Below are 23,878 nucleotides of genomic sequence, written 5' to 3' on the forward strand. Positions count from 1 at the left end.
TTTAAAGAACTTGTCTTTTATTGACAATGCTATACAAAGATTACATGCAACTGCAACAGAAGTTCAGAATTGATCCAAAAAGATTTTTTGCTAGAAAATAAAATTACCCTGGAAGGATGAGTGTTTCTTTTCATTCTTCATGTTAAAGAGGGCGCGTTGAACTATCAATCACATCATTTCTCTATTTCAAATTCTCTCTAGGGAAGGTGAGAATCACAAATATGAGCATTGAGGGTGAAAAATAGTACTAATAAGAGAAAACATTAAAAAAGCTCTAAGTTACTGCATCCATTTGGTGGAAGCAGCTTCCTTAGGTTTCCTCTAGGCTAAGTTTAAGGTAAAAAAACCAACCAACCAAACAAAAAACCCCAAAGGACTCCAAAGAAGATGGTGAACAGCAGGGACCACTAATGCACAGCTTAATACAAAAATCTATAGTCCCCCTCTGAGCGAGGGTACCAGATTCATTTCTCCCTCTTACACTCTGCTTGGCTCGGACATTGCATAGCTAGCTAGTCCAAACTTGGCCTTCTGGAAAATGCCGTGTTTGTACTACAGATAAGCTGAGTATGAAACTCGCTGTTCCAAGATTTCAAGGAAGCAAAGGCTGAGCTTTTGTTTCTTGTAACAACACTCTTTTCGTATAAAGAAATGAATCAATGATACTGCAAACACAGAAATCAAAACAGGCAAAGCACATTTTACCCAGTACTTATTGATCTGTATTGTCATATTTCAAGGTACAAATCTTCCATCATGTTAATGAAGTAGAAGGGGAGTCAGAAAGGTTATTGATAGAGGAATACACAACATGAAAAGAAATTAGCCGTGAAGCTGTGCCTATGTTGATCATTTTTATGTTCTGCAGAAAGATTGCATGATAAGAACAGAGGCTGAATGTCTCAAACCCACCATGTTAGCACAGCCATTTCTGGTAAAGTAAATCAAAAAGGACTTCCAGCATCTAAAAAAAAAAGAAAGAGCAATTTATGGCAATATATTTCATCAGCTAAGTGACACAATGCTGATTTATTTTTAATAATTGATTCCAGAGTCTCAGTGACATGCACATAACAGCCTCATTTCTTATGGAGACTGGGATTCATGTTTTCAGTGCTGAAGATGTGCTTCCTCACCATCAACAGACAGTAGCTTTCTTACCAGTCGCCAGCTTTTGTCCTAAAAAGTCCACATAGAGATACCAAATTAATCCAGGGAAAAATTCTGCATTCTGAGTAAATTTGTCACAGTTTGATAAGAAAAAAGAAAGAAAAAAAAAAGTCTTATTTTTTAAAAAATGCAGAGCTTCTCGGTATCCCAGAAACAGCATGAAAGAGGCCAAATGGGAAAGGTTGAAGACTAAACAAGGAAGTCAAAACGTAAGGTCCAGGTGTTTCCTAGCCTAAGTTGGCACACCGCCTCCCAGTTTCTGTGGAAGCTCTCCCATTTGAATGCTGTGTCAAATTTAACCATTGTGAAAAAAGCTGCAGTCACATCTACTAATGGTTTCTAAGTAATGGGAGAATATAGAAATAGTACTACTACTATCACAGCAGCCTTGATTCAGTGCACTACGTAAAAGGTAATCTGTGTTCACACAGAGCCTTAGTAATTTCAGAATATGGTTGCTGAAGTAATAAACCCTCCAACTTTTGCCTATTTTTTAGCTAAGCCAACTCCTGACCAAGTTGTCAACTTTTATATATTACACCTGATTCTCCGGGGTTTGTCAAATGCAAAGGTAGTCATAGAAGGGCACAACCTTCTAATGTACTAGTTTTTAACATACACGATGTAAATAACAATGCTACATGTCAAACCAGACACTATGAGAAATAGCTTTCACAAACAAATATGATTAAAAAATTACCTTTTAATGTTTAATTAGTTGACACTCTTACATCAACAGTCAAGTCTGATGATTTTCCTCATAAGTGCTAACTTGTGCCCAAGCTAAATATATGTATTAAACTGTCCAGAAGCAGTAAAGATGAAGAAATATCTCATCACATCTTAGTCGCTAATGCTGTTCTTTCAATGCAGTGTCCAGTTTCTGCAAGAAATGCCATCTGAGTGAATTCTGTGGAGCAGAAAGTCCTTTGTTTTGCTGTTCTATTGAAATTCTAAGTTTTCTTTCAAAGATTTGCTAACACATACTGCAGCATTACCACGTAGTACCTGTACATTCAGGATCCTGATACTGTCATACTAAGAAACACTCCTCATGAACACATGCAAAGACAAAAAGAATCCAAGGCCCATGTTACTCATTGTAAGTGTCAGTCAATCTGATAAAATTGAAGATAACTTCTAAAATGCAACACGTACATCACAGAAGTGACTTACGTCAAGTTTTCTTATTTAAATAAAACCCACAGTTGTATGTTCCATCTGCAAAAGACTGGTAAAGTAATTAAAAAATGCCATTGTCTTAAAAGGTATTTTGCAAATTCTCAACCCTTTTCTAGGCTAGAATTGCAAAGGCATTTACAATGAAAAAAGTGTCAAGAACCACAAAAATTCCATTAACACTGATGGTAAAAGTCCTTGTTAATGGTAATTGTTAACCAGTTCTCTTCCCTGAAAACCCATTAACTACTGGTTTTCTAACAGAGGATTTTGTGGTTTGTTTTTTTTTTTTTAAACTTTTGAAAAAAAAAAAAATCTTTAATCAGGAGATATCCATATTCTGTCATTAAGGGATGTAATTTTCACTATTTATTTCCATACAACAAAACCTTTGTGAAAGAAGTGGTCAAACCTTCTTGAGATGACTAAGCTTACAACTCTTCCCTCTAGACCTCGTGATTTTTTATTTTAGCTACGCACATTGAAATACCGATACTAGTTTTTAGCCCAAGCCTATGCTGCAAGAACGTGGCCAAATTAAAATTTACCTTCATAATTTCTTGATAGTTTAATCTTTTTGACATCTTCTGCAACTGCCCATGTTTAAAGACTAAATTCTGATAATTACTTACTGTGTGTGACTCCGTATAAGATTTGACCGTCAGTTTTTGTTGGAATTAAAGTTTCAGGAAGGAATAATGAACAAAGGAACTTTAAATTCAAGGTGCACTGTATTTGTAGTATACCAATGCTGTGCAACTACTATCTGCTGGAGAATGTTTTAAGCATTAACTGACATTCAAGTCAATAGGACTGCAGTTTCAACTTACATTATATCCCAACGTTGCGCTGCAGCTACCCGAGGCTGACAATGAGGAATGCAGACCGAGGCCCAGAATTTCTTAAACAAGCAGCCTCAGAGCCAGTGCTGGTGCGTGCCAGCGCGGAAGGGGAAAACAAAGAACTTTGTGCGGTCAGGCCACTCGGTATCCCTTTCATAGGAAAATTTAGATACGCGACACGCTGCCAACGAGAAATGCAAGAGCTTTAGACAGCGCTGGGTACTAGGCTGTGGTGTTAGCAGTGTGCTGCCCAAGATGACTACTCACACAGCAGCAATTTCAAGGAGCCAAGTCTTCTCCCATGACGTGCAACTATCAATAGGAGTTATTTGTACTCCTGCTTGGAGTCTTGGTCCTTTGGAGAATTTTTTTAAAGTTATAAAACGTGTCAAAAACTAATTCATACTGTAACGGCAAGTGGAAAATGAGAGGCAATAGTGGGATTCCACTTTTGAGAACAAAACTATCAGCTTGACTCTAAACACTCAAACCCTTGATTTGCTATAAAAAGTTCTTCCAAAACCTATTTGGATTTTGTAAGAGAGCTCTGCACGGTAGCTTTTGTTCGCATCTGATCGTCATCTTCAGCGTGAGGAACGAAAGCACATTTGGAGCTGATTTGGACGCTGGGAGCTTTGTTAGAGAATAAAAGAAAGGGCCTGGCTTGTTGGTAGTTGCTTTGTATGGAAAATATACCATTGGATGGAAAGTCCTTGAAAACTGTGCAGCCTCTTATCAGGTTCATGACAGTTATTTCAAATTTTTAAACATTATTGGGACCATTTTTCCTAATACTAACTCTACGTGTAATGAAAGGAAACTTCTGGTCAGGGCTCTACTCAGGGAGTCTGACAACAAGTAGCTGCTCTAACTTGTTACAAAATATCCCAATGCTTTACTAATAAAAGCTGGTGCCGCAGAGCAAGCCTGCATAACCTTTGCTAATTAAGGAACAAGATGGTGCATTCTTTCATGTGTTTGAACAGCACATTTAGGGCTTTTTCTCCTACTTTAGAAAGAAAAGATGAAGAAGAGAAAAGTTTTGCCCTGCTGCCCTGCGTGGTGACAGAAAGAGTCCCATGGCATCATTAAACTTGTGGCATAATCATCAGAACTATTTTTGGAGGACAGTTTGAACAAAGCTAACAAGCCAACTTGGAATGTGTGGTAGCTTCATATTTGTAACATTCATCTGGTTTTTATATCCCTTATTTTTAAATATCTTCTCAAAAGCCAGAAGGGAACATTCAGGCGTACGATTACGTCTTACTTGCCGTTACATATCCGAAGCCTGGATCGCACCCACACCTTTGTCTCGCTCGCACATGGCACGCGCGGCAGGGAACAAAGGAGCGCTGACAGCGCCAAGCGGTCGCCTTCCCAATCTGTTCTCGAAGAAGTCAACATATGTATATATGCACTGTGAGTTGTTCCAGGTTTTAACAAGATCTCAAATCACCACGTAAAATGCTTCGAAAAGCGCATTGCCACAAGCTTGGCACATCCAAGAGATTCCTTGGTTCTCTCCCTCATCTTTTCAGGAGAAACAGCTAAACCGTTTTTTCCACTCTAAGCCGTTAGTTACAAAGTCATTTCTGCAGAGCTAGCTGCAAGCATTACTCCAAACAAATCAATTTGCATTTCTATAAAAAAACCCCTTAAAGTAAAAATCTTTCTTTGCAACTCACTTCAACTGTTCCTTTGCAATAGCTAAAGTTGCCTTATGATTTTTTTTAACTGAAAGATTAACGCTTAAAATATAGCAATATGAGTAAATGACCACTTTATTGCACCAAAAGCTTTCATCTGATGGAAAAACAGTGGAATTTTCTGTGCATGCCTCCTCACTCCCTCCAAGTGACTTCTCACACGAGTTTCACTATACGATTCAGACAAGACAATTTTTATGCTCACAGTTGAATTTCCCTGTGGCAATATTCTACAGGATTAAAAATTATGTATGTCTGCATTACAAGTCTGAGGTAAATGCCCCAGCTGAAGCAAACAGGGGGGAATGAACGGCTGTTCTCAGCTTTACAGCAGCAGGAAACCTTGCCCATGCTGTGCCTACTTTTAAAATTGGAAAGACAAAGGATAACACACTTACCACTTGGAAATCAAAATGGTGCTCAAACTCCGATACTGGCCTTCTCTTTGGACTTAACAGAGCATATCCTGATTCCGTGTGTATTCTTACCATTTTATGAAAAGACATTACTGATACCTTAAAAATATCTTTCCTGTCTAGAAGCAGAGAGTGTTATATTTTATTCTTGCTGAATTACATCCAGTAAGCTTTGTAAGACATGCCAAATTAATAACACAATTGGGGAAAACCACTTTTGCTATTTATTTACTTTATTAGAAATCCCCAAGCAGCTTTATAGAGTTTATGGCTCACCGGGTCCTTCAAGGTCTTGGGCACATCAGTCAGGACCTATTTTTCCAGAAATGCTAAGTGGACCCATAGCTGTGCAAAATGAGAAGGAGCTTTAGTGCTTAGTTAATTGAGGCTCCTCAATCTCTTCACATCTCATTTTTCAAAAAAATTGCCTAATAATAGAGAAAATTCCTTATTACTGGAGACATTCAAATTTACATAGATGGCATGCATCATATCACATCTTGTGTGGTTTTGTCAACTGCACTCACAAAAAAATGCCTAGAAATATCAACTTCAAACTCCCCTCCTTATTTTAGTTCTCCTCACAGAAAGTATGTATTAAAAATACAATTTTGCAGACTTTTAAAAAAAGGAGAGGATAACAGTTTCCTTTTTTTTTTTCTTTCCTTTTTTTTTTTTTTTGAAAGAAGATTAAGCTAGAAAAAGAAAGGATGAAAGAAATGGAAATAATTAACATCAGTAGGATCATGCCATTGGCACCAGCAGAGAAAGTCACAAAGTGTCTAGTTAAGGTACTGAAAGTATCTTAAAGTTTAACAATTGGTTTTAAGAAAGGAACTGAAGATGGATGTTTGAAGTGTGTTATACTTGGGAATAGTTATCACTCCAAAAGAGAGAGGTGTAAAGGAATGAGTGAGAAAACAGATGCTAAAAATAAAAAATAGACATGCAATGTGAAGTGAAAAGTCACAAGTGAGTTGAAACCAAATCAAAAGTGTTGATGGACAGATGAGAAAAGTTACCTTTGTGCAAAGGTCAGGAAAAAAAGTTAGGAATTTGAGCAGAGAGGAAGACTCTTTCAAGTGCTCTATATTCAGGAAATCAAGAGGGAGAGGAGAATATGTTCTGGTCACGAAGAATGAGAGCAACAGACCTTGTGAAGCTGAAAAATATGAGCTACACAGAAAGAAAGGAATCAACATTGGTGCCAAAATGTGAATATAAGATTACGAGTCAAATTCCTAATGTTAATCATGAGGGATTTCAGTGAAAACCATAAGATCAGTTCTAGAGGGTCTTTTTTTTTTTTTTTTTCCCTAGACTCATTTAAGCACGCTTTACCCCAGAGTTTTGAACTAGCTAAAAGCAGTCGTTTGGAAACTTCTGTCTGGAGTGACTGAACTCTGCATTTGTGAAACTGAAGATTGATTTTTCTGAAGCTGAGTGCCATCCCTCCTGCAGGACTTCAGTGCTGCTTAGTCAGATCAAGTGGTAGGATATCCTCGAGGAGGTACTGGAAACATGGCCAACAAGATGCTTTCCTGTTGGCCTTTCCTCTGAAATAACAGATACTGATCGCTGCCAGAAACAGGATACCAAACAAGGTAGATTATTGACCCAAGCCAGTATGGGAATTCCTGTCTAAGTCCTATGAAGGACAGAAAAGCGTAACAGTTCCCTCCCAGAGTTCCCAAATCTTCTGTGCTTTGCTTTTCCCAGCAAAGCAAAGAAGATCAGAAGGAAAGCATACGGAGATCCAAATAATAACATTAGGAAACAAAGTTTTCTAAAAATAAAAGTAATAGTTACCACATTTAATTCTGCTGTTAACAGATACTATCAAAAGAAAGAGTAGAACATGCCAAAAATGCATTGTATTAAACTTTGTGAATTTCAGTGATGACAAAACATCTATAAATGGGACACCTATTTGTACTTCTTCTTTGAATGGTCCTCGCTATTTCCCTCCTGAGGTAAGTGAACAAGCCAGTAGTATATCCTCAGTGAAAAGCATGTACAAAACTGCATGCTTCCAAAAATGAAGGAAAAAGATATAAAAAAACCCCGCATTTGTTACATCATTTAGTTAAATTAGTCAGAGAACAAGGCCAAGTCACTCTCGAGAAGAATAAGATGTCAACATTTGGAATAAACTTCATTGAACTTAGTTTTGATCATCCTTGAATTCTGAAGATTTATGTTCTCCTTGGGTTTTTATAAACAAAAACAAAAAGGGCACATAAATATATAGAAACACAGAGTTCCTTAATCCTGAATGACTCAGTCTTTTGTCTTTTTTGACAGAAAGAAAGAAAATATATCAGTGCTATCCCAGAATACACTTGCTATTTTTACTACTGTTTTATTTCTAAAATAACATTAGTTTAGTCAATAGAAGTGAGCGGTGACAATCGGCACTTCATACCAGGCGTTCCGCAGAGCCACAATGAGCGGCCAACTCAAGCATCGTAGCAAAACTGGGCTTCCCTTTCCATCGTCCTTTGTTTTCTCAGAGACAACTTCCAGAGTCCATGCATTTTTCAAGACAGTCATTTTAAGAAACTCACAGATGAATATAATTATACTCTTGATTGACGTACATCAGAAACTGCCTTTCCGAAAGACTGGCCATAATCCAGTCTTTAGTCTGTCAAAGTGCCATTGAGTAAAAAAAAAAGCCTTTTCGGCTTGGCAAGACCCACAGGGCAAGAACCTCTATTCAATAATTTTTTTCTCCCTAAAGCTGCGCTAGCGGAGCTTGCCTTCGTGAGGATCCTGGAAGAGAAAGCGTGCAGACCTCCAGTGTCTCATCCTTTGGCAAAATAGAAGCAGACAGCAGAAATCTGGAGCGTAAATCTATGACATAGTGACATGAGATTTTGGTGGTGGTTCACTTCAATAATTCATTAGTTTCCTTGTTCAGGTTCAGCAGAACATTGTTGAAGTGAAAGAAGGATTGAGTAAACAAATACCCCTGCAAGGATGTTTTCCTTGAATATTTTATGATCTCTTCTTGCGGAACTGAAAACTTTTGAATGGAAAGAGATGTGGGAGCAGCTTTGGAGTGTCAAAATCAAAATGTTTGGAATATAAGAGGCAAAGATATACCAAAGTGAGATGAGAAAAAGCTTGCAGTGTGGACTGACTCAAGTTATTTTAGTGACTTCATAGAATTCTCGTATTTAGTCCTTTCTCAGTGCCTTAGTAGGGAAAGCAGAAATGAGTTTTAACCTGTCCCAGTACCATGCACAGTGTGATTGACCTGTTACTCCTTATCATAAAAGGAAAAGAACAGGAGAAAAAGAAATTAAGGAAAACAGTGTATAAAGCAACTACCAGAAGAAAACCTTGTAGATAAGTGTAAGTAAGAGCCAATTTCCTTTCTAAAAGGATGTACAAGAAAATTCTGTGTTTCAAAATATGCAAGAAAAAGGCACTGTAGAAATTAGCTTGCACTTTAAGACTCGGGTAGGACTGATACAGTTCATCTTCAACATACATCATTCTGTTCCTTCAAACCAAATTTGCTAAACCTATTTTATTACCTTTGTTAGCAACATTCTGAAATAATTAATGTTAGGAGCTGACTACAGTATGAATTTGCATAAAGCACACTGCATTACAGAGCAAACCAGGAGTATAGCTGCAAAATAAGGAAGATTATTGCTTACTTAAAAGATTTATGATACAGAATGTAATTTAGAATGCTAATTTCAAGTGCTATCTCTTTCATTTTGATACAAAAAAGAACATAGGTGTTTTAGAAATAGTCATCTTAAATGTTCAAAGCATTAAAACAGAAACCTGAGGCTAATTCTCTTTACAAAAAGTATACAGCTAGAGAGGTTTGGCATAATTGTACTAGCTCAAGGATTGATGTATTTGGATCCAAGTGACTTCACCATGTGTCGCCCCCCCCCCCCCCAAAGGCAGGACCACAAATATGATAAAGATCTAAATAATTACTAATACTTCTGCATATATAAATACATAAATCCTAAAGATACCATCTCAATTTATTATTTTACCAACAAACCAGCACATTTTAGGATTGAGACTAATAAGCAGCCAAATTCTTTCTCACCATGTGCTTTTGGAAAAACACACTTGTCTCTTCCAGCACCACTCAAAACTCTTTCTATTTATAACATTCAGCTGCCTGCACAGATAACTCTGTGTATAATTCTCTCTCTCCCATGATGTCCCTTCTAAATATTACTAAACTTGTATTTTCAGGAAGTTCTGTTGATTTTTTAAAAATCAGATTAATTTAGGTCATATTACAATACTGATACAAATATCACAAAGGTCTAGAAAATCTGCTAGAGTTTTTATACATTTGTGATGGCATAACAGAAACCCAAACATGGATTGTTTTAATAATACACTCACAAAAAAGAAATTGATTATAAGCGATAGCTTATAGATCATGCACTAAATGACATAATTTGTTTCCTCATTGCATACTGTCTAGGCACAGCCCATCAGATCATATAGTAAAGTCTGTGTTCAAACATGGGATACCACGGTATTCCGCATCACCAGAGGAGCATCCTTTACTTACCAAAGTTATCGATACATGGCCATCTGTCCACGCTACTTATAACACTCATGACCCTCAGACTTGTTCTTTTAAAACATGTTATAATAGCATATAAAGACATATCCCCAGACGTAAATTTTTAAGAAACCTGAAATACCTCAATGACCTCCCCATCCAACCTGAGTCATCTTGCCTCCTATATTACATGGGAGACCTGCTTGTCAATTTATGCTTATTATTCAAGGAGAAAAGACTTAAGCATACAGACCTACTTCTTCTAACAACTAAGATACAAGGGTTTCATTGCTGTATTCAGGCTTTGCAGGTGTAAGATACTCTGTGCTATAGGAAAACTCTTCACACTTGACTCTTGTTCCCATTTTTTGACCTTTGTTGCCAAGTTTGCACTGAGCTGTTGTGTGAGTATTGACTTCACCTTTCAGATCAGGGAAAGTTTTAGTAATATCTGCGAGGGCAGCATATTCTTTCTGTAGACATACTTCATCTATTGCTGCTGAGGGAATTTGGGAAATAAAACCTACGATTATAAATCATTAGTCTTTACTCAGAGTTAGTTGACCTACCCCACTCTCAAACTGAGAGTAAATAGCTCATTAGAGGAAGGAAGAGCACAGCAGAGAAACAATGCCTCTGGGAAAAATTAAATTTCTATATCCAGCTTAGTTTCCATTTATTGTAGCCACGTGAGGATAGAAGTCATGACCCCCGGGGCAGAGGTGAATGCCTCAACATGTTCGGCCTCTCTGCAATCTCCAAATTATTCATTAGCTACAGGCTTATTTGCTGTATTATTAATGAAGTTTTGGTACAGAGGGTAGTGCCAAAGAGAGAAAGATCTTCCAGTAGTAGCTCATAGAGCATCTTTACGCTGAATAACAAAAAAGACTGATTCTTGCCAGTACTAAAGTCTCAGCTCGACCGAGGACATACTACAGAACTTAGAGTTCCAGCCTCCATCCACATACGAACAGATTGGCTTTCTCCCCTCACCTTTCCCTCCACCTGCACCCACCACACAAGATGCCCAACTTAATTTTCAAAACCGGCAGCATTTTACTTATTGTAATTTGGACATAGCAAAGTCTGTCTCCGAGGTAAAGTTAGAATTAAGATAATGTTATCCGTCAGAAATAACAAAATACTTTCTGCTGCACTGCGGTTAGGAGACTGTTAATAACTTCTATTTCTGCTCTACTGCTGAATTAATTATGTTTCTTGGTGGCTTTCAACTAAATGTTGGCTTGACATGGCATAGCAAGTAGAAGGATTATTTCTGAATATTGATCTTCCTGACAGGAGTCTCTCAATTGCTTCTTGGAATGACAGAAAAATGCATTTCTTGACCTTTTATTTTACAAGAGAAAATAGAAGAGAAATGTAGAAAAATAGCACCTAATCTTTGTGCAAAGATTACTTTGGTAGATTTGTTCAAGCAAACACAGAGTTTCAAAAATTAGTGCAGCTGTTTCAAGTCCTGATTCTGCATTGCACTGCAGCTCACTTGAAGACGAGGACTTCAGTTGGACTGTAACCATTTGACATAATTTGCTGTGTATTTTGTCCACTCCCTTCTTGTTTTCCCTATATGATTGTAGTGTGAGTAATTAAGGCAAATTGGTGGTGTGGTACAGATTTATGCACAAAGCTGCAACTTATTTATTCTGTCCAGGGGACTTTGTGATGCAACTATGATTGAAGCACTTCTCAAAATCTAGATAAAGAATTTCATTCAGCAATTAAACTACCTTCTGAAGTTTATAAATAAGAAACACCGGTTTAGCAGATTTTCAGTACGCAGAAGTATTTTGATGTTTCAGGAATGATGGAAATATTTGCAGTTAAGGGATGTTCGTACAGGAGTTTGCAATAAAAAAAGAAATCAAATCAAAGCTGTAGATTATTTTTGATTCCCCCCCCCAGTAAAATTCCTGTTAAATATTTCCATTTTAATAAAGGAAATGTTCTTTTTTGAAGACAATGCCCCACCACTTCGCATTCTAGTGTCATCTGATATCACAAAGCACAGAATTTTATTCCTCTGAGGTGACACTCCCATAAAGCTGCGATATGTGCACTGTGAAAAGTTTTTCGGAGGGGGTGATGTAGCACGTTGTCTAGACAGGCTGCTGAGAAGGATAAGGGCAAGCACCCAGAGCTCAGTCTGCTGCTGCCTCTTGGAAAAGAAAAGAGGGGCAGATACCTGTGGGGAAAGTTCCTAAATTCTTGTCCTTCTCATCATATTTGTTCCGGTGGCAAAAGAGGACAAGCTTTGCTCATCCTGTCTTAATCCCCCCACATTCCGATGTCTAGAAAGGGACTTCATTTTATGTTGGTGAAACTCAAACTACCCCCACTGCTCTTCTAACTCCCAAAGGCTCTTCCACACCTCAAGCTCTGCTAAAATAGAAAAATACAGCTGTTACCTCTGTATAAATACACTTACTACGTTGATGGTCTTGGACAGAAAATATTAAACAGTTGAAAGTATTTACTCAGTTACATCATCTTTGCCCAATAACTCTTCTTTTCCTTTCCCTGAGCACCCCGTTAGCCTAGCTGTGTTGTTTGTGCCACATGGATCAACTTATTTTGCAGGAACATATCCTTAATTTTTTTAACCCTTTTTAGTTCTCCAAGTTTAATACTTCATTTTGTTCCTATTATACCCTCATACAGCATATGGGTGATTTCTGATACATAAATAGACCAGCAGTAAAAATAACTTCTGAAACAGAGCAACTGTTCTCTGGAAAATAACTTTCACATCCTTTCCCCCAAAAACTCATCAGTAAAAGAAGCACAAAAAAGGCAGAAAGAAAAAAATTGTTTCTCTAGCTTTGAACCATTCTACCAAAAGTCACAGGGTCAAATCCGTGTGCTTCAGTGCATGTCTCCTTTCAGGAGAGTTTGAGTGCTCTACTGACCCCACCACCACCAGTTATGCTACTAAGACCTTACTTATGGCTCATGCTTTTTAAAAAAATATATTTTTAAAGAGGTTTCTTTGTTCTTGATCAAGAGTTACTAGGACAAAACCGTCTCTAGGAACATATTAGAGAATTTACATGGAGAAATGCTTCTGAGTACGATTTGTCTTATAGTTGTAAAACAAAGATTGGGAGATACAGACCATTATTCTGTGTTGAAAGTTGTCAGTCATTTTCAGACTAACAAGAGATGAAGCAGAACAACATATATCAGGGATAATAAGGTTTAGACCTGCACAAATATTTACAGCTGCAATATTCAGATTAGCTTTGCTTCTAGTGAGAAGTCTGAATGGCAAATACACCGTCCCCTGGAGGAAATTTTACTCCGGCAAATACAACAGAGATCTAGTCCTGTATTTCTATATTGTGACGAGCCTGTTGCCCATTGGTGAAGACAAACTGCAGTAGCTGTGACACTGGCATTCATGCTGTCGTATTGCATTAAAAATTCTTCTTTGCAGGATAAGTAGCATATAAATCAAAATAAGCTTTAATTTCTTAAAGATTACCTGGCACCTCTAAAAACCCACATTATCCGCTGTGTCTACAAGTATCATTGCTCCATTCAAACTTTCACCCGGAGTCCAGGTAATTCGAGTGGTGTGGAAACCAACCCTGCACATCGCTCTGTTCATGAAGCATTCGTCAGCCGAGCTTGGTCACGCATTTCAGGACTTCATCATTTGAAACAATGTCTCAATATTACACTGCAAGTGATAAACCCCCAAAGATTTCAATAACACTCTACGTGGGAAAAGTCTGTATTCTATACACAGAATGTTAATTTAACAATACGGTTGTATTCTAGTGTTATTAGTTTCTGCAATAAGTTCTGACATATCTGCAGATCCCAAATAAACGTGCCTCAGAATTGGTACTTGCATCAGAATTGAAAATGGAGCGATATACAGAAGGTTCAGCTTATCTATAACAACATTATTTCTCATTTAACAAGAGAGATGTAATTTAACATTTACATCATATTCCAGTAGGTTTGGTTTATGTAGGAACAAAAAAATATGGTCAATATTTTTCTGTCACAGCAACGTTTCCATTTTTCATTCCGAGAACATCAGACTGTATTTCAGGATACCGCTTTGTCAGAGTATTCACTTTTCTGTATTTGCACTGTTAGGTGTTATGTTTAAAATTAACACATCAGTACGACAAGGAGAAAAGTTTTTCTTAAGTGATAATCTCTCTCTGTTGAATTCTCTGCCTTATATACAAAAAAAATCATAGTACAAGCACAGCATAATAAATTTTAAACAATAAACCTCTTGTAACACAGAGTGTGTGGACAGCAGATTGAACAGAAGAAAAAGAACATGTTCTTCTCTATTGCTGCTTTTTTTGCAGGTTCACACTAAGTACTTATGTTTTCATAGCTTATGTCCTTATACTACCATTTTTTGGTGATTTGAGTGGTTTTGGAGGAGAGGTCTTTAAATCCTCTTTTAAAAACACTGAAAAGCTAAAAAAGCATTGAGCCTAAACGTAAGATTCCCAAGGCTGCAACTGTAGAGGGTGGAGTCCTATGGGGCAGGGGAACCAACACCAGCAAACCTCAGTGCAGCACCCTCAGGTAGGATGTTGATTTCATTGAAGATTTTCATACTGTTATTGCTATCTGAAAAAAAACCCCAAATTCTAAGAGCAAAATTTCAGTTACCTCCCATAGCTCAAATTTTTCATTTTGCTTGTGAAACAGCATTGTTGGGAAATAGTCTAGTCAGGAAGAAATAGGGTCCATCATTGTAGTACAACTAAGAGCTGTTTATTTTTATCAATAGCCATGGCTGAGCAAGTAGAAGTTCCTTTTAGGAAAGGACTTGTGGAAGCCAAATAGGACTTGTTTACACTGTTCCATTCAGACTTCAGCCAACCCAACACTGGCAACTAAAAAGGGCTTCCTTACTTTAAAGTAAATACATCAATATAATATATATCTCTCTCTCTCTCAAGGAAAATTTTAGAAGGCAAAAAATGAGATTGCATTTGCTTTAAGTCATCATTCATAAACCCCCCAAAATACTAAGACAAGGTGTCAGCATTTATTGGATTCTTCCTACGATGCAAAAACACAAACGAAGAAAATCTTCAAATTCTGACAAAACATTTGTCAAAGATGCTTACCAGCACCGTTCCTGCTTTAGGAATAGTAAACACAGTTTGCGACACATACTTGCAAGACATAATTCTTTTTAAAAGAAAACAACTATTTTTTCCAAATGGAAGAATCCCAACGAGGAGATTTGATCTTTTATTATCTTTTTCCTGCAGAACTCTGAACGGTATTGTTTCACAAACTATGCTGGTCATGCTAAAAGTTCATTTTACTCTTGATCAACTAGGTAGGCTAGAACACATTACTTTGATATTTAGGGAACATAGCAAAGTATATCACCTAGCACAGGCATAAATTCTTTAATGGCACTTCTTTGGGATAGGAGAGGTAATTTTAAAGTTATGTTATAGGATCCCAGGGGAACAGACGGACATCCGATTACTGACCTAGCAAAAACCTGCTAACACACAAAAGAAACTTTCAAAAATATATCTACTGAGAAAATTCTGTTTTACAGAAGTTAGTGAAGGCTTGACAGGAAGTAAAACTAGAAAATTTCTATTAGGGAAAGCATAAGCATAAGTTAGCTGTTTTTCTTGCACAAGAGTAGATCGCATGACATCCCGACCATTAGACCATGTTAATTGTGTAGGAACTGAATTTATAAGTAAAAACAAAAAGTTCCAAAAGTTTGTTACAGAGTTAAAAATATCAAAGTTTTATTTACATATTCACCTACTTTAAATGAAAGTTGCAGTCTTCCACTGCAGGTTGGCTGTCCTGTCACAGGATAAAGTGTCATTTACCTTCAGATATTCTCTACTTGTCTTGTCTGTGCTTTGTTCCAGGGGTCATAAGCAAGTGAAAACACGATCAACATCAAATTATCCCTTGGGAGTTGTGCAAGTCAAAATACATATGTAGTCCACAAGAAATCAGAGTAGCCATTCTTAAAAGGTATTTCCTAGGTGAATGACCATCTAATACTTTAGAAGGCTTTAAGGGCGTAACTGGGGTTCCATTGATTAACTGCAGTTGTGTCCCCTTGGTTATATTAAACAATCCAAGGCAGCTACATTCTGTATTTTCCATGACTATGAGCTTTCAGAGAAATTAAAGTTTCACAATGCTTATTTAACTGACATTTTTGGGGACCTATTGTAGCTAATATGTGACCCCTGTCACAAAATAAAAACAATCAATGAGCCACACTGGTCATAAAAAAAAAAAAAAAAACAACTTACAGCATATGCAGTTCCTTCTTTACAAGCCCTGATGTGCTAAAAAAATACCAGAGAAAAGAGAAGAGGAGCCACAGTGCTAAGCATGACAGAGCACAACTTATATACACACTTTGTAAAGTCTAATATCAGAGCAGCTGCTGGGGCTGCTCTAACTTACACAAAACCTGTGTCATCTCCTACGGGAAGCCCGTCTTCCAGGTAATGCAAACGTAAGTCTCCTGGGCTCTTCTTGCAGCAGTACCCTAAGTGCTAGAGTGTTCAGGAGACGCTGATTTTTTTTTTAAACAGACATCTGTTCTACCCTGTGTCTAAAGCAAAAATTACTTTATGTATTACATGCATGTGACAGCAACGAATCCTGTGTTTTCCTTATTGGGTCTTACAGTTTACTTGCAACGTGTTACACGAATAAACAGACACAGATTTGAGAAAATAGTTTATATAAATGCATGCTTACCAGCTGGTGCAGAATGCGAGCAGTGAAGTTGAAAACCATGATAACCGGCACATGATTCACCGAATTTGCTTTCCTTAAAATCTGACTTGGAATCCTTTTCGCTCTCAATCTCATCTGAAGAAAGCTTATCCAGTTCAATTATCACAGCTGACATTGTAACACAGTTGCAGTATAACTCAAAATAAAAACAAAGCTGAGCAAAAGAAGCCACCACTTTAAGTTCAGCTTCCCCAAACTTGCAGTCCGGGAAAAAATAACTTCCTATCACCAAAAAAATAAAAAAAAAAAATTTCCCCAAACTGTAATAGTGCAAAATGTTTAAGTCAATGACTGAGAAACTCTATTTCCATGACACTGTTCTTCCAGCTCTGCAGCATTTGCTAAATATTGCAGCTCTTCTCTAAGGTAGGAAACTACTACTTTAAAAAGTTCTTCTGTTCTTGTAGTGACAACAACATTATGGCATTTCTGTGTAGCTGCTACAAAAATAGCAAGGATGAGCGGCAACATCTGTATGTCCGCGAAGTTGTGGACTTACTAACTTTGTTTTAAGAGTCTAATTTACGTTTCGTTACCCACTGGTCCAGCTGGGAGGGGCTAAGCGATACCAATGGAAACAAGTGCATCCCGCACGCCAGCCCGGCGGCGAGCCTGGCAGCCGCACGGGGGAAGTTACTTGTGCCACAGTCGTGTTTCCTCGGCAAACACTCAGGTCTTTGTCTGGGATGTGTGCAGCAAGATAAATGACCACAGGCTACACCGTCCCTTGAAAACAAGTAAAGTAAGAAAGAGAGAACTATTTCTTAGAGCCTTGCATTCAAAAAGCCTCTTTCTAGGGAAACCAGTGCTAGTAATATTAAGGAAAGTGATTTAATCTTTTAAGTTTTGCTTTGTTGTTTGTTTTTTTTTTAAATTTAACTTTCCTTTCCTTAGATGCAAGTAAACCTCAAGAGGACTGAAGGCAAGAAAATGATCCGTTTCTTTGCAGCCTCTGCCCCAGGAGCCGGCCGAGAGCAGGCTAAGCAGTGCCAAGAGAGTCACCCACTGGCGATGGGGGGAAGCGACACGGACAGGGGATGCTCGGGGAGGCAGCCGGGCTTGGGAGGCCTGTAAATGCGCTGCCAACTCTGCATTTCCCTTCAGAACAGCAGAGCCGAGAAAGCAGGAATTGTCATTTATGGAAACGGATCGCACAAGAGTGTTTAGTAGGGAAATTGCCAAGCCTTAGCTGGAGAAAAGGCGATACGGTGATTTGTTACCTTTTAGCTCCTTATCTCTTTCTTTCCCTGCTGACATGAGTCCGGTTGAAACCGAGCTGCTGCTGATATCCTCAATAATATCTGTGCAAGCAGGGAGCAGGTGGAGATCCCATGCACTTGCACAAGAAACATATCTTCAACCAGAGCCCAGATGTTAAAAAAAAAAAAAAAAAAAAAAAAATCAATATACCAGTGGGACACTTCCCCAGGGTAAGGGAATTTGTAAGAGGTAATTTCTAGGTGGGTTATGATCCCAGCAAGGAACCCAAGTGAGGTAATGAGGTTGATACTAATAAGTAGAGCAACATGGAAATGGGATTGGGGGGGGGGGGGGGGGGGCAGAATAAAATCAATCACAGGGGAAGCTTTTCAAGGAAGCCAGAAATAATATATGGCAGTTGTCTGTGTTTCATTTCACTTCAATTAATGCACATCAGGGGCAGGAATAAGATAGCTTGCTGAGTGTCACAACACTTAAAACTTTAGAAATGGTTATATATAAAAGGGAAAATAAGCAAATGTTATATTGTTTGGTAGGCAAATCCAGCACAGCTCACACCAAGAAAGGGAAAGGAAATATCAGCAAAATGGACTTGCATTGCATCCTTTTTTTAATATCCCTCTATTGCAGCTCCTCTAAAATATGTAAAGTCTAGTTATGCCATTATTGTTGGCTGAAGTAATCCAGTTGTCTCCCGAAACTTCCCCCAAATGAAAATGCTGGCTGCTAAATTTGTCAGAAATTTTACAGGAGGTAAGTCCTATCAATATATTCCAAACAAAATCCACAGCTTAACTTGCGCTTCCCCATTTATAAATATGCAAAAGATGCATTTTACATGGAGTTGTTACTTTAGTCCTGTATATCAAAATTCCTAAAAAAAGCAGAAGTTTAGTCCTCTAATGACAAAGCATCAAAAATGCCCAGAGGGAGAATCATTCTTCCAACATTCAGTGTCCTAAGAACTTTACGCTATCCTTAGCTGGGTTCTTTAACTTTTCCTGGATACGTGAGCAATTTCACCTCCTGCACAAATCCGTATCTGAAGGTTTTAGGTTTCTCCAATGACATTAATCTTGATGTGGCTTAATTAAAAAAAATGAAGTAGCTCATTAGTATTGCTGCTGTTAATTTTCCCATGTAACTCTGAATATGTAAATCAGTCAAGGGCATAAAGTCTTTAGCAGTCTGACTTTCTTCATTGGTACAAGGGATTTTGTTCCTCCTTGATTTTTGTGCATTTACACGTATAACAAGAGAGGGTACAGTTCCTTGGCAATTCAGACAATCCCCAAACTGTTCTATTCTTTATATACATTACCTAGTGTATGCAAAAACCCTGAAATGCCAACCAACTCTACTGAAGGGCAAGGGTCATCCTTTAAAGTGGAGAAGATGACAACATTGTAAAGAATTATACTCTTTTTTTATTTATTTTTCATTTCCAACTCTGTAGAAAGCAATGTCTCAGTCGTGATATATGCTAATCCATGCTTTCTGTTAGTGGTCAGGGGAAGACCTGAAAGGCAGTAAATGCCTGTAGACCTTTCCCTCATGCCAAAGCAAACCAGAGGTGCAGGGCCTAACGCTGCATCTGCTTTCATCTTGCGGAGCTAAGCCAGCCTGGGAGCAGCTGAAGCTCTGTTTCATTTGGCACCTTCATTTGGCTTTTCTTTGTGTCCTTTTTCCTCTTCTCAAATAGATGTCAAACCTGGGAACCAGAGCTATTTTGTGGTTTTAATAGCTTTTTATTTGTCAAGTGGTTTTGAGTTCTATTTCTTCCTGCCTTCTCTATCAAAGACAGCCACTTTTGGCAAGATCTGAGCAATATTTTTGTAAGTATTGTGGGAACATAAGTCATTTTCAGAACTTTATTTAGGTGTCTAGAGACACGTATACAGGTACCTAACCAAACCAAAAGCACCAGAACCTGCTATTCCTCCAAACTCTGTCTAAACTATTTGACTACTATCATAAAGCTGCTCTGTAAACAATAATTACTTTCAATAAATCTGGTCATTAGACACTTACGTACATTTTAAAATGATTTTCAATTGTGTCATGCTTCTAAATATCTGCCATATTTGAAATTATGGCTGTCTCTCCAAAGTATCAATATTTGCATGTTGTGAAACGTACCTGAAACTTATACCACTGAATTTTTTCAGAGATAAGAAATTTAAAGATGCTAAGCCATTCAGCTTTTATGACTCCAAACTATGTTAAATTTAATTCATAGAGTCCAGTCATATATACTTCATTCTCAAGAAGAAAAAAAATGAAAGAGTTTAGTGTCAAACTGAATTTTCCAACTTGCATGAAAAAGTAGAATATAATTTTCAGGGTTTTGGGGGGGGGGGGGGGGGGGGTTGTGAGTTATTTTGTTTAATATGAGTGTCGTCTTATACTGTAAGAAGGGTTAATATCATTTTCCCTTTGTCCAACACATCAGTGTTTGGGAATTCATGTAATGGAAGCCCCAAGCTTAATGACCTCCTCTGCTTAGACTGAGTTGTGTCCATTCCCAGGGACTGCTCTAAAATATGATCACCTTGTTGGGGAATGGATGTGGTATGCTGAACCTCTCTTGTCATAATCATTTGAACTACAGATAAACAAATGTTGAAAACAAAGGAGCAGGAGATAGTGCCTTCCCAGAACAGGGCTGAAAATAACACAGAATTGAATTTATTCTCTTTTGCTGGGATCCAATTAATATTTGCTTATGTTACAAGGCGGAAAGGCTCCAACAGTTAAGAATATGGGAAACAGCCTACAGATTTCGTTGTGTGGCATCTGCTCAGAAGTGCAATATCTTCATTTGAATACATACTCAGCACCAGGGAGGAAGTAAATGTAAATGTAGGATCTCTCACCTCTCATATAACTGTTAATTGTAACCGACTATATGTTTCAGCACACAAACTTTACTCAAACAGCAATTTGCAAGGTCTTAGCAGTAACGACAAACTTGATTAAGGTCAACAGACAAAAGAGCAGAGGCTTCAGCTCACTCAAACGTAAGAATGGGATCTGCCTGCACGTTTTCAGGAAGGAAAAAACCAAGGTGTGCGAGAGAAACTTTAAGACACGTATTTATAAGTTCCATGAATTTCTGTCTCATTCCTAGACACAGTTGTTGGCGCAACCTGGAACTATGAAAAGGAGAGAAGAAAAAAGCTTCAGAATTCCCACCAAAAAAATCTAAATAGATGAAGTATAAAAAAAGTCAAGACCTTGTTCCTAGGTTAGACATCTATCGTCCTCATGAACAGTTTCAGTCACACAGACAGTAATGACCCACCACACCAAAAGTAAGAGTGAATTTCTGGATCCTTTGCTCTGCACAAGAGAAAAGAAGAAAAAAAAAAAAAAAAAAAAAAAGAGAGACCTGACCCAAAATGTCATTGCCTAGTTGTCTCCTTCCCAGAGCTCTTGCTAAGAACTTCAAGAGAGGCAGAAAGCTGAATGAAAATAGGTGAGGGAGACACAGAAATATTTGGCCTATTCGCTACTTACTGAAGAAGCTGTGCAACCCAGGGCGAACCTAACTGGACTTTCTGAAGTCTGTTAGCTTTGTGCAAATAGGTTCCCCACACAATAGACAAGATTTCATGTGTAGCAAAGATTATGCAAGAGTTTTCCCAGGGTTGTTTTTTCATAGCAGTTAACACAAAGCCAGCTATTACTGGCTGGCTATCTAAATCAGGATTTTCCCGAATACCCAACTACTCAGTAGGGCTCCAACAGTAATTCGAGTGCTTATCCTTTACTTGCTCAGTAAAACAGTGACAGTTTCAGAAAAGTACAGGTCAACGGATATTTCCTTCTTTCACACAGAGAAATCTACCTATCACATTGATTTACTTTAGTCTCCAAGTCTGATTAGACTATATCAACTTAGGAAGGCTAAATAATTGCTTACCATGTAAAAATGTAGGATTTCCTTGCTCCACAGCAAAACATGGGGTCTCTAGAACAAAACCTAAGGCACATCTGAATATCTGTGGTTTCAAAAACATTGGTATTATTCCGCAAGCAAGAAGTAAAAAACTGTACGTACATACATACAGAAGGAATTTGATCCACACACAAGAAATGAACAATTCCTGTCTTACCTAATAGGAAAAGAGAGACCATAAAGACATTATACTGTAATAAACCAAGATAGTTTTTAAATAGCAAAAAATGTTTATACTTTAGCACACCTTTTGATGGTGGCTTTTATATTAGCTGAAGAGTTACCCATTTAGATTTCAACAGAGGCAGTCACTTGTATTATACAAAGAGGTAAGGAAGGAAAGGCCGTCTATCTTTTGTAAGCAACCCAGGAACACCTCAGACTGTTAAATCAATGCAGGCACAACTGGAATTTGATTATTTTACTATATAATCTCTCTCATTTTAGAGCTGGTAGAAAAGTGAGGCAATTTTGGCTACATTCTGCTGATAAATTAACACACTTGAGTATGTTTTGCAAATAGCTTCCCCAGCAATATTGAATAATCAATCTTGAAAACATAGTTTTACACCTTTCATTTTCTTATTTAGTGTTGTTGGGAGGAAATAATTTTTAATTTTGAAATAACTGTCCCATAACATTTTAAAATTCCCTTTAGAATTTACTGCAAATCGTTCCCTTTTTTTAACATTACTTGCAGGACTCAATAAAGTCTTATCTTAAAATAAGACAGTGACAATCACTCTCTCTGGGGAATAAGAAACAAAACCATTAAAGTAAACAGACAGCACACTCCATCACCAAACTTTACCAAGTGAAACAGGAAAATAATTTGGGAAATTCAATTAATAGAGGCAGATTTAATGAGCTGCAGTGCAAAAATCTCGGAGCTGTTTAATCTTAAGATTTCCTAGTTGCATGAATACATTATCTAAAGATAATTTAAACCAATCTAACTTTTCCGTATAGTTATCTTACCAACAAATATACATACACACACAAAATCAAACGAAAACATACTCTGTCATTACAGTGCAAAGAAACATAGCTTATAACCCCGAGTCTTTAAAACGTCTATTTTGGCTTAAGAGTCTACTACTGCCATTTATTTTGTCCCCCAGGCAACATCTGTACTTTTCAAATTGTATTTCATTTGTATTTTTAATATGCCGAATCCATCCAGCAAAATGGATTAGCAGTTTGTTAATAACAGTGAGATTTAACATTAGGCACTTGACATTACAGAATTACTAATAAGGACGTAACCATTCCATATTATTATTATTTTATTCAGAAGAAATACATTCCATTATTTTTTTTTTCAGAAGGGCAAGAGGACACTGCTACTTAAGACCTACCGACATCAGAAAGCTAAAGATATGCACAGAACAACCTCTTTTACACCAGCAATATTTGTCTGTTAAGTATTTTTCAGGGCTATCTGAAAAAATATTTCACAAACCCAGGAACACGAGAAAGGCAGCCCATAATCGCCAGGTCTCCCTGTATATATAGATGAATTTACTGCGGTATCAGATACTTACATAGGTAAGAGACTGTTTGTGTAATACACTGGAAGGCTTTCGCTTTGTTAGACATAAAGTGCATTTGCAATTGCTAACATATAATAAAATCTTGATGTGGCTAAAGCAATGCGCTGTTTCCACCAATAAGATGTTGCTTGTACCCTAAAGTAAAGGCTAGAAAGCCAATAGTAAAGGCAAAATGTCTTACCCGTTAAGGAAGCAGTTCCTCTTCCAATCATTCCCTAACCACCTAACGAGATGATTTTTGAACTTTATGGCATGTTACAACGGCTTTCTCCATATACCTGTAATCACTCTTACTTAGAGATGAAGAAATGAAACAGAAAAGGATTAACCCCAAGGAAACCAGTGGCAAGGTCCAAGACCAAAAGTTGCAAGGCAATTACTTCTCTCGAGTTTCCTCTATGACGCTTGACAAGCTACATCCTTAGAGACTTAAGCCAGGTTTTTTTTCCCCACTAATGAGCTAGT

At 37.7% G+C, this 23,878-nt stretch overlaps 1 protein-coding gene across 2 annotated transcripts in view; it reads right to left on the minus strand.

Annotated features, from left to right (window-relative positions):
* ANO3 (anoctamin 3) overlaps positions 1-17,165 on the minus strand; it is a 216,910-nt gene extending 199,745 nt beyond the window's left edge. For both annotated transcript variants that reach the window (XM_030039477.2, XM_030039476.2), the window contains exon 1: positions 16,640-17,165. In XM_030039477.2, the coding sequence (XP_029895337.1) occupies positions 16,640-16,793 (154 nt within the window). In that variant the 5' untranslated portion in view covers positions 16,794-17,165. The remainder of the gene's footprint in view (positions 1-16,639) is intronic.
* Between the last annotated feature and the right edge of the window lie 6,713 nt (positions 17,166-23,878).

Source organism: Aquila chrysaetos, chromosome 16, assembly GCF_900496995.4.
Source record: "Aquila chrysaetos chrysaetos chromosome 16, bAquChr1.4, whole genome shotgun sequence".
Taxonomy (NCBI): Eukaryota; Metazoa; Chordata; class Aves; order Accipitriformes; family Accipitridae; genus Aquila; species Aquila chrysaetos.